Here is a 15735-nt window from a genome sequence, read left to right as displayed (position 1 = left end):
CCGGTGCGCAACGTTTTGCTACGGTTTCCGGTTTGAACGACATGTTTCTTGGAAACGGTGTGCAACGGGGTTTGAGATGCGTTTTCTCTTGTTTGGTGGGTGTGTCAAACATGTCAGCCCAAACAGCAGCAACATGCAGCCCAAAACCACGCGGTATTAAAGAGACAGCTCGCACAATGTAATTAACATCCAAATAAATTCACAAGAGCAAGTATATTGTGTTTGCACGTTTATTTACATTAAAGGCAAAATAACTGAAATAATAAGAGCACAAGTATAGATCTGGAATTTCTTTAAGTCTGTCTAAATATCCTTTAGTAATTGCAATGTCTTCTGGTCCATCCTTTCCTTAGGAAGGTGCTATAGACACTGATTAATGTAACATAAAAATACTATACATATTTATATATTTTGCTATTGTATTGTGGAGTGACACTTTCATAAACTTTTCTATACTCCTCTGATTATATAATGGTAAATACTACAATAACATAGCACAACAACAGTGATCAGCAATAATGATAAGCCTAATACTCACAATAAAAATAATAAGGTCATATAGATCATAACACAGTCTTGGAGGTAAGAAGTGGATTATCCTTCACCTGAAATGTTTGTCTTTTCATCCTGAAATGCGAGGCAAATGTTGGATCACAATAATTAGGAACCACAGTTTCCACAAATCCCTTCACTCGATTGGGATGTTCTCCTTTATTCTGGACGGCAAGGACTGTGACTGTAACATCGAGCGTATACTGCAGTATTAAACACGTATTTATATCAATTTCATCAGGCTCCGAAAATTCTTCAAAAAGAACACAAAGAATGGCCTTCTCAGCTGCCATAGTTGCAACTCTTGCGTCATCAGAACAGGGTGTTCAACGCACCACCGTTTCCGTTTAAAAAACGTTTTGCACCGTTTTGTCGGGGCTGAACACAGCCCTGATGTTTGCCCATGACGACTTCTGCTTCTGAGAAGCATGTGAAATGTGAAGAGTCCATATTGCACTCTCAAAAGAGAAGGTTTTTAAAGGTTCTCAGTAACCTGCAACACCTGCCTCCACTAACTAACCCAAAGCACATCAATTAACCCATTAGTGTTGAACATCCCCAACCGCACCAGAAATTGTTCTCGTTTGTAATGAAATACCTAATATCTTAATATATATATATATTTTTTAAATTGGTAAAACAAAAGGCATTATTATTCATTGTTAAAGGAATAGTTTACCAAAAAATTAAAATGTACTCATCCTCCGGCCATTCAATGTAGATGAGAAATGTAGCATCGCTGCATCAATAGACACTGATTAATGTAACATAAAAATACTATACATATTTATATATTTTGCTATTGTATTGTGGAGTGACACTTTCATAAACTTTTCTATACTCCTCTGATTATATAATGGTAAATACTACAATATCATAGCACAACAACAGTGATCAGCAATAATGATAAGCTAATACTCACAATAAAAATAATACTTCAACTTCATTTATTTATATAGCACATTTAATTGCAACTTTGTTGCCAAAAGTGCTTCACAAAATTAAGGATAAAAATAAAGTACACACACATAACTTACACACAAATAAACAAACATTAAAACAAACATTTATAAAAGGCTCCCAAGTCAAACTTTCTCTACTTCAAAAGCCAGACTAAAAAAATGTGACCTAAAAACTTCTATGGACCCTGCCGAATATACAGGGGAAGACCGTTCCATAATTGTGGACCTACTACTGAAAAGGCGCGGTCACCTTTTGACTTCTTTTTGGACCGAGGGACAGTCAGCAACGACTGATTTACAGATCTAAGTGACCTAGCCGGTGTGTGAGACTCTAAGAGATCGTTTATATAATTTGGGGACAAGTTGTGTAAAGCACCCCTAAATTTCAACTTATGAAAATTATATTGAAATAATTTTTATTATTTAGTATTTTTTCCATTGTTGTTTTTAAAGGTATCTTTTTGATTCTTTTAAAAAGTGAAGTTCAAAAAAATATATTCATTTTATATTTTCTTTGTAAATTATGAAACTTTATGTGAAAAAATGTGTCCCACATTTTTCACGTCTTCACCGAAACAGTGTATGTTTTAGTCTATTGGCCTAGACTGATTTTAGCTAAACCCATAAATTTATTTTATAAAGAATATCTCTTTGGATTTGAGACTTTAGTCTTTGCAACTTTACAGATCTTCTTTATGCACCAAGAGCTTGTAACACTCCAAAGAGAAAGGAAAAATTGAAATCGCATTATATGACCCCTTTAATGTCATGAAAGACTGACAATGGCGCGAACCAATAGCATTCGAAAGCGGGATGTGACGGAGCATTTCATTGGTTAAACCTACTAAACAAACACGCCCTCAACTGGACTAGAGGGGCTGGCAAGCATGTACTGTAGTTCAATCTGTTCGTCATGTGAGTCAGTCTGTTACACAAGGAGAGAAAGCAGTTATGAATGTGTAAAAATAACTTTTGATTATCACAAACAATATGACGTAAGGATACTAATATAAAGCTTTTGTAGCTTGATAAAATTCATGCTGACAAAATAGAAGAAAAAATGTATCTGTTCTTATTTGTGGGGAAATGCTTATGCTTAACACCAATTCTCAAGTCTCTTTAAAAGCCAATTTTAATAAATAGATAAAGAATTGTTTTGGTAATGAACAAATTTATGTTTTAGCGAACCGTTTGAATAATTGATTCAGTGATTCAACTTAAGTCCATCAACTGTCCATTTACAGTCTACAACTGTCTAACCTCTCTTACTGAACAAATCTGAATTTATCTTTTTGATGAACAATTCTTAGCTAAACCCATAAATTTATGATCAGGAAATATTCCTGTGTCCCCCTCTCTCATAGCTACAAAGTGTGAGTAGATAGGTCTCATCATTTTGAGGTAAATGTGTTAAAAAGTCTGAAAAACCTGTGTGTAACTTTAGGGAACGTCTCTACCGAACACATTTTTTTTCTGCAATTAAGCACACTTTTTTGAGTTATTCCATAACATGTAGTTTTTAAATGTATACCACCGTTCAGAACTGTGCTAGCTAACCATGTGCTGATGCATCTTTGAGCTAGGTTCAAAATTATCTAAAATAGTCACTACCGAAACAGTTTTTATTTGTAATTGCATGAGTATTTGTACAAAGGAATAGATAAATATAGCAAATATAGGCTACAATAATATCCTGACAGTAGAAATAAATGTCATAAATATATGTAAATATTAATATCTGCATTATAACATACACAAGACTTTGTGGTTTAAAATGTTTTTTTTCTGTTGCATATGGACTTTCAAAAAATAATAAAAAAGATTTATTATTGTTCTAAATGTAGAGACTTTGTGGATAATACCTATGAAACTGTGGGAAATTCTCTCTTTTAACGGCCGACGAACGTGCTCAAGGAGGAGTTTCAGTCGTCGGCGTCACTTCCGGTCCATCTCACGTGAATGAATGGAGAAACAAAAACTTGCGGCTGCCGGCTGGAAGTTTAGAAAATTCCCGAAGCAGAAGTGTGTTTCATATAAATGCAAACCGTACAAGTCCACTGTATCTCGGACCCTAAATAACGATACATTGATGTTAAACCATTATGTCCTAAAGCACCTATTACAGATTCTGTTCCGTAACAAATGGAGCATTTCCACCTCAGATTGTGAAAGCTGATCCGAGATCAGCATCTGAAAGGCTGAATGGAAACACATGACAACAAGGAAACTGCCGCCGCAGACTCGGTTCTTACAACATAAACCTCAACACGACCGTCCACAATGTTTTATGCCCGTAGTGTTGTATTATACGCCTTACTAAGTATTTGTTCCTCAAATGAGAGTAAAATAAAAAACGCACAGAAACCGGTGCGTCTGTTCACCGAGGAGGAGTTGCAAAGATACGATGGGAGCGAGGTAGGCTATGTGCTGTCACAAAAACAAGTTTTATATGATATTTCTGACGACGTTTTCAAGATTAAATGCAAAATGCATTTACTAAAGACCTTTAAACGCCCCCCTCCCACTTTACAGGACGGACAACCAATTTACATGGCCATTAAAGGTGTAGTTTTTGACGTCACAACTGGAAAAGGTTAGATATTTTATGCAACATAACGTTCTCCAGTCTTTTATGTGCTGGTGGAAGCTATTACCTTGTTTGAGGAACTACATCTGTCAGTTAGAGAGATCAGTGTTGAATAGATATGCTTTGTTCCCTATTTTGCTCCTATATAGCCTATAAGCACTAAGCAGTAGTGTATTGGAAACCACATGCCTATTTGCATTTAATGGATGAACTGTCCAGCTGTGGAAAAAAACTGGGATTTCCAGGAGTGGAAAAGTTATGCTATTTAGTATAGTTCCAAGAGTAACGTGAATTTCTATAGTGAAATTGTGCGGCTATGTTGAGTTTGAATTTATTTCGTTGGCTAGAAATTGTAATTTGTGATGACAGTCTATATAGATTTATGCAATCAAGAATTACATGGGAGTTCCTTGTTCAAAGCATGTGGAAATCCTGTTGTGTTTCTTTTATTTCCAGAGTTTTACGGAAAGGGAGCGCCTTATAATGCACTTGTGGGCAAAGACTCAACCAGAGCTGTGGCCAAAATGTACCTTGACCCAGCAGATCTCACATATGACACTGCAAGTTGGAAATTTAACAAATTCACAACTGTGCCACAGAAAACAAACATTCGTTTCAGTTTCTTATTGGATTCCACCAGAGTTTTTTAGCACTTAACTTACACATTGCCTCTTTCGGTTGCTATTTGTTAGACGGGCCTCACTGAGAGTCAACTACAGTCTCTTGAGCAGATATTCAAAGGCACATACAAAGCAAAGTACCCCATCGTGGGATACACCAGCAGACGTGTTCTCAATGAGGACGGCAGCCCCAATATAGACTTCAAACCTGAAGACCAACCGAATTTCACCATTAAGGATGAATTTTGATGATAATTGTCTTATAATAATGCTATCCAGAAGTCCAATCAAAGTCTGAATCATAGTTGTTTGTGACCTTTGACTGTACTATAAGTGGGCATGTGTAAATTTGAGGTTGTCTGGTGGTCTTTCAGCCTACAATCATAGAAAACATTATGATGCATACTGTCCCATGTGGGTTTTTCCATGGTGGGCTGCTTTGAATGTCATTCAAATTAGGCCACCTACAGGTGTGATTTAAAAAAAAAAAATAGGTTAGCTTGTTTTACATAGGCATTTGTACATGTATTAAATGATGATAAATAATCATTTTAAATGTATAAGCTGTGTAAGAAGTATCTGTAATTGTAAACCCGCATTAAATCTCTTGGTTTCTTTCACTGTACACGAGGGGAAAGTTTGGTGATTCACACTTCACGTAGAAATTGAAATTGCCTGTGGTGAGAGGTTTCATATTACAAATTAAGCGTTAAAATATCATTCCACAACAACATTTTTACTCAAACGCCGTCTCAGTCATAATTATAGTGTTTGTGTCTAATCTTTAAGAAATGCCCTGGATGAACAGAGATGTTTCACACTACTCCGAGAGAGATGTTTGTTACTTTGACTTGTTGTTATATCATATTAGTGTCATCTAAGAAATCGAAATGGAATGTGTTTATGAATTTCCAATGGAAAACGCACAAACAGGTGTCATCTGGTCTAAATAAAGTTTAATGTGGGTCAGGAAAATTGAACATGGCTGTTCAACATGTAGACCGGGGCTAGTTCTCACAAAGGCTATAACTCAGTAACTATAAAGATCTCAGATAAATTCCAAATGCACATTGTTTGAACTATCTATACAACTGTTTAAAAGTTAAATTTTTTTTTGCATTTATTTGATCAAAAATACAGTAAAACATCAATATTACTACAATTTTAAATATCTGTTTTTTATTCTAATATATTTTGAAATGTAATTTATTCCTGTGATGGCAAAGCTGAATTTTCAGCTTTCATTATTCCAGTCTTCAGTGTCACATGATCCTTCAGAAATCATTCTAATATGCTGATTTAGTGCTCATTTCTTATTATTATTAATGTTAAGAACAATTGTGGTGCTTAATATTTTTGTGGAAACAAAATAATATTTGTAAAAATATTTGTACTTTTAAGTAATTTTTATTATATAATTTTTTTTTCAGAATTATTGTCTGAATAAACAAAACAGCATTTATTTGAAACAGAAATCTCTTGTAATATAAATGGCTTTACTGTCACTTTTGATTAATTTAATGCATCCCTGATGAATATAAGTACTTAACAAAACAAAAAAACTGACCCCAAACTTTTATTATATTATATTATATTATATTATATTTCAAATCATATATATTATATTATTATATATTTATATTATTTTTACTGTTATGTATGTACCTATAGGAAAAACTTTCAAAATCAAACCTAATGAGAAGTATTCACTGGAATAAAAAGTGTGACAAGAAGCCCAGTTCTGCCCAGAATAACTGTTTAAACTTGAGATACTGAGTTTAAACTCCTCTACACGTTTGACTTTTCCAAAACGTCAAAGAGCTCCTGATGAGAAGCCAGTGACCTGATTTCCATGGAGACTGCAAGCAGTAGGTGTGTATGCTGAAAAGCATTTGGTCAAATGCAGTTCTTTTATTTTCATGATGAATTCACCTATTATGTATCTCGTGTAAAAACATGGGGGCTGGCCGGTTTCATGAACGATAGTGAGTCAGTTGGCAAACACTGTCAGATTCTGAGTCTCAAAATGATGGTTTTTGTTACTCTAAAAATTCCCGGGGTATCATTAGCATTTACAGCAAAATAGTGAATCATTCTAGAAGTGCTTTTACTGTAAACACTGGCCAAGCTCAGTTCTATTCCCATTTACCAGAAAACCTTTAGAAACTGAAGAACTCAAGAAAGAATTCAAAACAATTTAATAACCGTCATGCATTTTATCTAACAAGTGAAGTGTAAATGTGAATGATTGCTGCCTAAAGATAATTATCTCAGTTGTTTATGACTTTACCTCAATGTTGTATTTTAATACAGAAACGTGTAACATGATATGCATGTTTTTGAGTCTGCTTGCCATGTAATTTGATATTAACGTTCTCTTATTGCCATATTCTCTATTACCCGCGTGCTACCTGTTACGTTCCTGCTCCCATGAGTGACGTCTATCACACTTTCCACCCTCTGCCACAACAACTTGCCTTTTGTAGCTAAAAAGGTGTTGATGGTGGGAGCCCGTGATGCTGCTTCCTGTCTCCATTGCGCATCAGAATTTCCCCTCTGCCCACCCACTTTCATTTTGTGCAGAGCTGTGGGCTGTTTCACTTCAGTCTGTCTGAGTCTCTTGGTAGAGTCTGATCTACTCCCGAGTCAATGTAGACTGTTGCTTTCTCCAGCCACCCACACCGTTTGATCCCAGGACTGAATGTTTTAGAGTGGTGAGTAACATATTTATTTACATATATTTTATATTATAGTTTTGTGTCATTGCTTGTTTTTTCTATGTTTTAAAGCTGTTGGCTAATTAAGTTATATAATGCCTACATAGTTTGTTTTTTACTGTAATTAATTAATTAATATTACAACTTAATATTTTGCTAAAAAATTTTACGTGTTAGAAGATTTAATTTAATTTAATTTAATTTAATTTAATTTTAATAATTCATTATTTGTGCCATGAACTCCAGGTGTTGATTTGCAAAGTTTGATTCTATGATACATTCTGTATTAAGTTGCTATAGTTATATAATGCCTACATAGTTTGTTTTTTACTGTAATTAATTAATTAATATTACAACTTAATATTTTGCTAAAAAAATTTACGTGTTAGAAGATTTAATTTAATTTAATTTAATTTAATTTAATTTAATTTAATTTAATTTAATTTTAATAATTCATTATTTGTGCCATGAACTCCAGGTGTTGATTTGCAAAGTTTGATTCTATGATACATTCTGTATTAAGTTGCTATAGTTCTATAATAACAGATCAAACCATTTTTTAGGTAATCTTACCTAGAGAACTGCATCTATTGGTCCTCACATCACAGCAAACCTATGAAGGTGCTGAGTGCTCACGGCGTGGTAAGTTATCACCTTCACCCATCAGTTTCACACATCTATTGTCACTTAATGTCATCATGGAAACTGATTAGTACGTATTTGTTCCCAAGATCTCATTGACAGGATAAAAACATCTTTTGTTCTTTCTGTTTCAGTCTAAATCGTTGACCCAAAGCAGCATGGACGTAATCAGCATGCCAGCCACAGCTGTAAGTATATTGATCCCAAGATCTTACGCATACAGCGCTCCTTATCACCTTCTGATTGATAGATTAGTGCAATTATGGATTCTTTTAAGTCTGAGTGTTGAGAACAAAGCCTACAATGGGATGCTACAAAGTCTTGACCTGTTAAATGTCAATAAATCTCACCTACACATGGTTTAGTCATGATGTTTACAAAGCTTGCTCTGTTAAGCTCTTGTTGCACCAACCCAGAATCCCCCAGTTACTATGTTTAGTTCTGTTTTTTAAGTGTAGTCCATTGCTTCATCTCATTAATTGCTTTCATTTTTATTAGGTTCAAGTGAATACGGGAATTTCCCTTAGTCAGCAGACTAAAGCCAATCTGACCAGCATCTCCCACACTGGTAAGCTAAAAGTCTCACTTCTCTTCTTTTAAATGTCATTGCTCTTTAATATGTTGTTTTGGACCAAGAGTAAATGCAGTTTACTGTAAATTAGAACACCAGACTAGTTCTTTTAAAAGAATATAGTGATTTTTATTGTTTCTTTATTGATATTTAACAGGAAACGTCAATCAAAGGCGCTGGAAGAGCATCTTGCGACGTGTACAGAAAAAGAACATGGAACATCCCAAAAACACACTGTTTGGGCGACCCTTGTCTGAGATCTGTCAAAAAGATGGGTGTCCTCCCAAAGCAATTATGGTAAGGATTGTCATTTTGTTATACAATAGAACTTCAACGCAAAATCCTAAACAAATTTGGTATTAAATGTATGTGGTTTTAGTAATTGAAATGTCTTAATTTCGTTTGCAGGATATCCTTACCTTGCTGCTGAGAAAGGGTCTGGACACTGAGGGGGTGTTCAGGAAGGCCGGGAACGCCAGGGCTCTCAGAGAGATCAAGGCGCAGCTCAACGATGGGATAGAAGTGGATCTGAAAGAGCAGTCGGTCATTTTGCTTGCTGATCTTGTCAAGGTAAGGGACAAGCTTGTGCAATTTGATTTGATTCGACTCATTAACAGTTATTAGGTCTAAAATATGCATATTTGATCACTAATGTCTGTCTTTTGTATTTCCATTTGCAGGATTTTCTTAGACATCTGCCTGGTGGTTTGCTAATGGAGGAGAAGTGCAAATCCTGGATGACTGCAATGGAAAAGGAAGGTGAAGATCAGAAGCTTGCTGAAATTAAAATGTAAGTTATCTAATGATGCAGTTGGGTTGAATAGAAAGTGTTTAGTGTAAATGAACTGTAATTGTGACCAAGTGTCCTTTGTTTTTCTTTAGGGTGATCAACACGCTTCCTGAGCCAAATATTCAGCTCTTGAAGCACTTGATGGTTCTGCTCTACCACATAAGTGAGAATGCAGATACAAACAAGATGGTTTCCATCAATCTGGCTAAATGTGTTTCCCCCAACTTGCTCCAAACAGACAACTTGGAAAAAATGGAAGAGGTGAGTGTAAAGTGACTTCTGAAAGTCTTGACCTTAAAAACTCCTCACATGATGTGGCCAAGAGCCAGAAAACAGCAGACTGAGTAAAACTGAAACTCAACAGAGGAAGAAAAGATCAAACTAGTTTCATATGCAGACTTATTTTGACCTGTTTTTATGGGATTTCATAATCCATGTGATCTTTCTTGTTGTTGAAGTGCCCTTTGTTTAATTCTCGTGTCTCTCTGGCAATGTATTTGCAGGTGACAAAACTGACTGACTTTCTCATTGGCAACTGCCCTCAAATATTAGGTGAGGATGCGCTGGCGCTCTTTGGAGACTCTGATGAAGATGAACTCAGTGATAATCAAGGTACATTTGTAAATATTTAGTCTTTTAGGATGCCTATGCACTGGAGTTAAAGTATCAACTTAGAAGAAAGAAAACACACAAATGAGATAATTATTGTTGACATAGAGTAAAAGTATAGAGTATAGAACTCTGATGTAGAAATCCATTGACCAATGAGTATTTGAGAGAGGTGGGTCCAGTTGTACCTTCAGAAATCCAATTGGCTGTCAAATTCCCACTGAGCATCTGTCCAGGTTTCTCCAATGCATAGGCACTCTTTACATACGACAGCACAGATTTAGCAAAGCAAACGTAAGCAATGATTTGATAACGATTTGATAATTAATAAATATCTGTCCTTGATTTCTCCTTCAGACTCTTTTTCTTCGCATCATCTTGACTCTGCGTACGACAGTAATGACCCTGATGCAGACGGCTACAAGGGAAGTAGTTCTGACATGGACTCTATCAAATCCGGCGCTGAAGAGAAATCCCAGGAACATTCCAGCAATGAGGAACTTTGGACAAAAAAACTGACTCGCAGATGTTCAGAACCAGTAATCAACTTAAGACAGGGAGTTGAGCAGCACCTTTCCCTCTCCAGGAGCCAGACAGAAATGGACTTTTATGACAAACTCTTAACAAAGCAGATCTCTGATGACTGTATTGTGGTTAGAGCAGGCAACAGCTTGGGGAAGAGCTATGGGGCCAGGACAACCTCTAAAGACTGCTCGTTTTGTTCTTCAAGTTCACTTGAGAGTTGTTTCTCCAGCGCTTCGGAGAGCTCTATCCACAACAGTCCTCTTGTTGTGCCTTTATGCAATCAGAGAAAGGCCCTTCAACGCAAACATTCCTTCCCCACCCGCCAATCGGCACCTGCACCGAATCGCTCGGAGACCCCCAAAAGACGCACGCAATCCATGAAGAGCGCACACATCAGAAGCAGGACTGTCTTCGGGCGAAGCGGCTCCACCAAACGGGCCATCGAGAGAGCCCTACGCCACAGCCAGACCCTTCCTGAGGTACTGAATCCTCCTCTGGAGCCGAGGCGCTTGTCTAGCGAGGAGGTTTTCCAGCAGGTGGACAGCAGGATACCAAGCAATCCTCCATGTTATCAGCAAGCTGTTCAGGACAGTTCCCATGTTGCTCTCTCGGGCTGTAAATCGTTGACTGTTCAGGATGCCAGATGTCTGTCAAAGCAATCGTGTAGCCACTTGAGATCTTCAAAAGAAGAGACATTGGATTTGTCTTCTGGGAATGAACATTTTGATATCCACAACACAGACAGTTCAGAGACATGTTGTGATAGTATGAGTGGATCCTCCTCAGAGTTGAGACAGCGGACCACATCTGAAACTGGGTATGAAGCATCAATGCCAGTTTGGTGCAGTCAGGAAGACCTCAGAGAGACATATGTCTGATTTACTGTACATTTTTATCATTGTTGCTACTTTTTGGTGGAGGCAAAATGTCTTTGCATATGACCTCATAATGAGGCGTTAACATTTCAGGGCTTCAAGTACAATTCTGACATAGAGTTGTGCTGAATATGTTGAATTTTATGTATGTATGTAACTGAAAGGCACTTTGAGGAAATTTCACTACACAGATTTTAAGTTTTTGTGCAATGTTTACAGAACTGATGTACATGCTTAAAAACAATGTAAATCATATGTATGTCTTCTTTTGAAATAAAGACATGAAATACACCTTATACATTCTGAGTCACTATGAAAAATGATTTAACCATCATTTTATTATTATTATTTAAGAACAATATATATATATATACAGTGACCCCAAAAAGTATTTTAAAAAATGTATGAATGTCATAGCATTAGATCAAGGGTATGCAATATTTTCATGTTAGAACCAACCTTGAGAGCCACCAAAAACTATTTTAAGAAATATGAGGAGAAACAATATTTTAGGTAACAGTTTTTAGAATTTCCTTATATTGGATTTATGTTTCAACTGTATTGCCACAAGGCTTATAAAAATACTATAAAAATAGGAATAAACATATAAAGACATGGCTGTATTGTATACATATAACTCATAGGCTAAATAGTTTTGCGTTCTTAGTGGCTCAGTCAAGTCAAGTAATCTTTATTTTTTAATATTGTAAAAAATGAAATAAAATATAATGTTGATAGAAATTTGATAGGAAATACAGGAATTTTTGTTTACATCATTGCAATTACTTTTAACAATCTAGTGTTGCCTAATTTCTATTTTAGGCTAATTTTTAGTAGACGTATTAATCTTTTTTGAAGAGTAAGCTATTTCAATAGCCTATTACTTTAGCATTTAAATCCATTAAAAAAAAATTAAAAATAAAGTTTTGCTTGAAAGGTGTTCTTATGCTATATTTATTTAAAATAAATGCTTTTAAATAATTGTACATTTTAAATAAATGACTTTCTCATGAACATTTTCTATATTTTTTGACATTTAAACAATTGTAATCCTCTTAAGTGTTCAAATACTTTCTGGGGATGAATGTTTGTTTATTAGCCTACCTGTAGCCTACTAAAGTACACAAAATGCCCAGAACTGCCCAGATATCCACCTTGCAGTAGATTATCAACCTCAACCGCGCCCATGTTTTCTCCGCGCTGTGTATGTATATGGAATGTAATGTTGTAATGTGACAGTGAGCTGTTAAAGAGCTTCTATCATTGTTAACGACGCGACAAGAATCTTCTTCGCGCTGTAGTTCTGGACGCGAGCCCGATCAAAGGTCGATGTTACAGCGCAGGTGCACTGTGAGCAGAGCTGCTGGCACTCTTTAACTCCAGTGGTCCAACTAACTTATCGTGCTAGGTATCGCTGGGGCGAGGCTTTGACACCATCTATCGAAAATGACTCAGAAATGAGTCTCTAGCGTTCACTGTTCAGATCGGTCGCGAGCTCTTCTTCTGCTGGTCCAAACACAAGAGTGACAATGCCTAAGCCTGTAAGTAGTTCTTTTCTTTTTATATTAAACATACAGATTTATTACATAAAGAATAAAACGGGATAACAGTGTCATAAATGGGAACAAATATGTCAATTATCAGTGTTACACAAGTGATCTTTCTTGTGTACAATATCGCATATTAATCCATTTACTTATATCTAGAATAATGCATGTTTATTGTTGATAAATTTGAATAATTCTGTCTTGTTTAGTGGTTTGTATGTGACTTGACAGCAGGCCTCTGTCATAAAGACTCTCACATTACAAAAGACGTTTCATAGCTTAACATTAGTTTCTCATATTTAATTCAATATTTTTGTAATGTGTTCTGATTGACCTTAAAATCCACAGTGTTTAAAGAAAGGATAATCTTTAGCAATTAAATCAAGATAAAGCAGCAATTTATTACTATACCTCATTTTTATTTATTTTATTTTACAATGTTGAGGAGTAATATTGTGTAGCCTTATTAATGGTTATGATTAGTGGTTATACTTGGAATTTATATCCTTTTGTATATTTCAAGGTGTTGTGATTACCTCTAATTTTAGCCGGATACTAACTATTAATTTGATGGTTGAGTCTGAGTCTTTACACATTAACTAGACTTAGACAATGAGGATGAATTCATGCTGTGCTCATGTGCGCAGAATGCCGCAAAAGTAAAATATTAGCTAGATGCAGATTGTTCTGCTGTGAACATACTTTTGACTTTAGTATTTGAATACCAGGATGTGATGTCACTCTCATGATTGCCTTTAACATTCAAGAGAGATACAGCTTATTCAAAAAGGTTTTTTATTTCCTTATTTGTAAATATTTGAGATATTTTATTGGTAAGAGTGGAATGTTGAAATGTATATTTTCTTTTTGAATCTATTCTAATATATAAACTATTAAAATATATAATAATACACTGTAAAAAAAAAAAAAGGAAAATGGGATTTTAGTAATATTCTGCCAAGACATTATCCAGTTATTTTACAGAAATAGATGCAATAAAGTTCAAAAATTAAAATACAGGTAAAACATCTGTAAAAAAAAAACAAATAAATACAGACGATTCCTTTATATTAATACAGTGTATTGTGCCCTATTTTTTTTACAGATTTATTTTACAGTGTACAAATATTTTATAATATTGCAACAATTGTTGTATTTTATTATTAATTAGCACCCTTATCAATAAGTGTCCGAGAGAAATATGTAAATATAGCATTCCTGAGGTAGTCCCCATGGTTGAATAGCACATTATAATTGAATTAAATTATGAATTATTTTGTTAAAATCAAATAAAAAAATCTCCCATTATATCATACATGGTCAGTTATCAGTTATTAAGGTTGTCCTCCAAAATGTATTTTTCGAAATCTGTAAAAAAAAAAAAGAACGAGAGATCAGTTCTGATCACACACATACTTTAAACCCCAGTTTTATTGTAATTATTGTAAATGCAGCTTTCATGAACTCATAAATTGGGGTATGAGATATTTGTACTTGTACTTTTTGAAATGAATGTGACACTGCAAAATCATTAAAATAAACTAGAGAAAAAAAACGTGATTTAAAGTGGTTAAAAGCTTAAAAGAAATTGTGACCATAACAATTTTTTCTGTTATAGAAACATATGCATTTTAACCAGAAAGTTCATGTCCATTTCCATTTGTGAATTACATGTGTTAAATCTGATATGGACCTAAAGTTTCTTTAAGCCTGTGAAGAAGTGCTTGAGCACAAACACTTATCTGTGATTTGAGGAGAGTGGGTTAGCACCGGCTTGTGAGCCTGTACCCATCAGGCAAATGAGACATGCAGGTTTAACCGTCACGCTGTGGACGTATCGGGTCTTTCTTCCTGTTAGATAAATTTGCAGCTCTGATGGTTGCTCATGGAGATGGTGACTGCTGGATTAAACAGTAGCACTCACGCAGTCAGTTCCATTGTTAGGACAAATCCAACCGAGAGGACAAGCTTTGAAGATTATAGATTAAATCTGCCATGCTGGCATTGGGATTAATGTTTATTTTCTCTGGATAAGGACAAGCTGAAAAGAGGCAGCTTGTTTGCCTCTTACTGACAAGACCCAAAAGGTTTTTGAAAGTATGTGTTAATCAATGTATAGTATTAATTATGCATGTAGCATAGTTATCATATATAGAGATCCCATAGTGGCAGCAGTGATTTAAACTCTTTTGACAGAGTTGCAAGCCTAGTGTGCCTTATCTAAGGGCTTGCTGATAAAGGTTCATTTACATTATGTTACACTGATAGTCTTAGTCAGGATACTCAGAAGATTGGAGACCTTGTACTTTCTATTTTATTGTAATTTGCATGAACATCTTTATACTTGATTACTAACTAAATATGAGGTTGAGAATCTAAGTGGACAAATTCACCAGTATAAATTACAGGTTGAATCGTATCTAATAACGAGAACAGGAACAACCAAATAAGGACACAGAGGGAGAAACCACAATCGACAGTCCACAGGGGTGTGACAGATCGCCCCCCCCTCCTGGAAGGCGCGTCCTCGCTCCGTGGAGACAGAGGGAGGGACAGAGGGGGACTTAGGAGGAAGACAAAGGAGTGGATGTGGGATGGAGACAGGGGAAGGCAAAGGGCTGGCAGGCAGACATGACAGGTGGAGGCTCCGGCAGAGGACGGATATCCGGGAGGAGGCCGGCAGACAGAGACCAGGGGGGCGACGAAGGAGGGAGGAGCCAGGGAGGAGACAGGAGGGA

General features: G+C 35.8%; 3 protein-coding genes across 3 annotated transcripts in view; all 3 read left to right on the top strand.

Moving 5' to 3' along the window:
* The first annotated feature begins 3508 nt into the window (after positions 1–3508).
* On the top strand, positions 3509–5215 carry LOC107739254 (neudesin-like). Its single transcript, XM_016551288.1, has 4 exons — positions 3509–3929; positions 4047–4107; positions 4558–4661; positions 4794–5215. The coding sequence occupies exons 1-4, from the start codon at positions 3795–3797 to the stop codon at positions 4968–4970; spliced, it is 477 nt and encodes a 158-aa protein (XP_016406774.1). The 5' UTR covers positions 3509–3794; the 3' UTR covers positions 4971–5215.
* A 1822-nt stretch (positions 5216–7037) lies between these two features.
* On the top strand, positions 7038–11736 carry LOC107739253 (T-cell activation Rho GTPase-activating protein-like). The gene is made up of 10 exons (XM_016551286.1): positions 7038–7435; positions 8002–8080; positions 8215–8268; positions 8579–8648; positions 8809–8948; positions 9060–9221; positions 9332–9441; positions 9534–9702; positions 9945–10053; positions 10408–11736. The coding sequence occupies exons 2-10, from the start codon at positions 8054–8056 to the stop codon at positions 11451–11453; spliced, it is 1887 nt and encodes a 628-aa protein (XP_016406772.1). The 5' UTR covers positions 7038–7435; positions 8002–8053; the 3' UTR covers positions 11454–11736.
* A 900-nt stretch (positions 11737–12636) lies between these two features.
* LOC107739227 (ezrin-like) overlaps positions 12637–15735 on the top strand; it is a 22777-nt gene continuing 19678 nt past the window's right edge. The window contains exon 1 of the mRNA XM_016551251.1: positions 12637–12991. Within this exon, the coding sequence (XP_016406737.1) occupies positions 12980–12991 (12 nt within the window). The 5' untranslated portion in view covers positions 12637–12979. The remainder of the gene's footprint in view (positions 12992–15735) is intronic.

The sequence above is a fragment of the Sinocyclocheilus rhinocerous genome, unplaced genomic scaffold (assembly GCF_001515625.1).
Source record: "Sinocyclocheilus rhinocerous isolate Xijiao unplaced genomic scaffold, SAMN03320098_v1.1 scaffold495, whole genome shotgun sequence".
NCBI lineage: Eukaryota > Metazoa > Chordata > Actinopteri > Cypriniformes > Cyprinidae > Sinocyclocheilus > Sinocyclocheilus rhinocerous.
This window is presented reverse-complemented; position numbering and strand designations above follow the sequence as displayed.

Excerpts from the sequence above, each read along its gene's own strand:
- LOC107739254 (XM_016551288.1), top strand. The coding sequence starts at position 3,795 with ATGTTTTATGCCCGTAGTGTTGTATTATACGCCTTACTAAGTATTTGT. Across the intron at positions 3,930-4,046 it reads AAAGATACGATGGGAGCGAG|GACGGACAACCAATTTACAT; the intron begins GTAGGCTATGTG and ends CCCACTTTACAG. Across the intron at positions 4,108-4,557 it reads TGACGTCACAACTGGAAAAG|AGTTTTACGGAAAGGGAGCG; the intron begins GTTAGATATTTT and ends TTTTATTTCCAG.
- LOC107739253 (XM_016551286.1), top strand. The coding sequence starts at position 8,054 with ATGAAGGTGCTGAGTGCTCACGGCGTG. Across the intron at positions 8,949-9,059 it reads GTCCTCCCAAAGCAATTATG|GATATCCTTACCTTGCTGCT; the intron begins GTAAGGATTGTC and ends TTTCGTTTGCAG. Across the intron at positions 9,222-9,331 it reads TGCTTGCTGATCTTGTCAAG|GATTTTCTTAGACATCTGCC; the intron begins GTAAGGGACAAG and ends TTCCATTTGCAG.